This window comes from Plectropomus leopardus, unplaced genomic scaffold (assembly GCF_008729295.1).
Source record: "Plectropomus leopardus isolate mb unplaced genomic scaffold, YSFRI_Pleo_2.0 unplaced_scaffold15020, whole genome shotgun sequence".
Lineage (NCBI taxonomy): Eukaryota > Metazoa > Chordata > Actinopteri > Perciformes > Serranidae > Plectropomus > Plectropomus leopardus.
Window position 1 is genome coordinate 1 of NW_024616080.1, and position 1,475 is coordinate 1,475.

The 1,475-nt window shown below is 43.5% G+C and overlaps 1 protein-coding gene across 1 annotated transcript; it reads right to left on the bottom strand.

The window, feature by feature from the left end:
* Positions 1 to 438: 438 nt before the first annotated feature.
* LOC121964286 (protocadherin alpha-3-like) lies at positions 439 to 1,470 on the bottom strand (the record flags this gene model as incomplete). Its single annotated transcript, XM_042514499.1, has 1 exon — positions 439 to 1,470. A coding segment is annotated over one exon (1,032 nt), but the record flags the coding sequence as incomplete, so codon positions are not given.
* Positions 1,471 to 1,475: the final 5 nt, after the last annotated feature.

The following is a 1,475-nucleotide window of genomic DNA, read 5'->3' on the forward strand; positions in this document are numbered from 1 at the left end:
ACCATGGACAGCGACTCAAAGCACTTCGAAAGCATGAAATTACTGCACAGTACTGTACCCGATATACCATAAGTAAAAAGATGTCAACTTTGTTGTACTGAAATTGATCCTCGATCACAGCACCCTTTGTTGTCTGTAGGGAAATGTACTTCCAATTTTCTAGTATGTAAAAAAGAGAAAACAAACCGATTACAATCCAGTTCATCCCAGAGGGACAAGAGTGTTAGTTCAGTATCAAATCAAAGTGCTGCAAATAATAATACTTTGTTGGTTAAGTCGAAAAAGATTAAGAAGCAATTATAAATACTCTCATGACTTTAGAACAGACCCTTTGGTCTGATAGAGGGCATGACTGTTTTCAACATGTTTCTCTGTATGTTACGAAATACATCTTGTTAACTTCAAGAACCGATTTACTTCCTCATGTTAATATCAGGTTTAGGCACGGCTTACCTTTTCTTTATTGGGCAATGTCTGAGTTCTGGTAAAAGTGTCTCCTCCGTTAATACTGATCAGCTCCGCATCTACAGGCGGAAACGGTGCAGGGAAAACCACTACGTCACTCTTGAGTGTGTCTGAGCTGAAACACACGTCATACTGCTGAGTAGATTTGGAGTAAGACCAGCTCCCATCAGGGTGGGTGGTGATCATTGGGGCGCTGTACCTGCTGAAAGTGCCGTCTGTCCTGTGGCATCTGACAGCTATTAAAGTGATGAGGCTGAGCAGAAAGATCACTGACACCGCCACAATGGCGATCAGCAGATACAGGTTCAAATCCGAGAAGGTGTCCTCCTTTATGGGCACATGTCTGAACTGAGTCTGGATGTCAGCTGTGCTTTCAACCACCACCACATCAATAGACACAGTAGCTGACAGGGAGGGTTCTCCGTTATCAGAAACCAGCACCACCAAGGGATGAGTTTTCAGGTCATTGTCACTCATTCTCCTCTTAGTCCTGATTTCTCCGGTGCTGGTTCCGATCCGGAAGAGGTTGTTTCCTTTGGGTTCAGAGAGGTGATAAGAGAGCAGCGCGTTGTATCCAGAATCTGCGTCTACAGCCCTGATCTTTGCCACAAAGTATCCTGCTTCAGCAGAATAGGGGATGCTCTCACTGTTAACGGAGCCGTGCTCAGAATAGGGCGCGAGAATTGTTGGATTGTTGTCATTTTCATCCAAAATAAAAACGTTGACAGTCACGTTGCTGCTGAGCGGAGGGACACCAGAGTCTGTGGCCTGAACTTTAAACTGAAACGTTTTTGTCTCCTCATAGTTAAAAGACTGCAGGCTGACTATATCTCCAGTCTCTGAGTTGATGTTTACCATTGTGGGAAGGTGTATAGATTTCCTATTACTGTCTAAAAATGAGTAGCTTACATGACCGTTGTTGTTAACGTCAGCGTCATTTGCAGACACTGTTTTAATAACTGCTCCCACTTTACCGTTTTCTTTCACATAAATGTTTATCGATTGTTCTG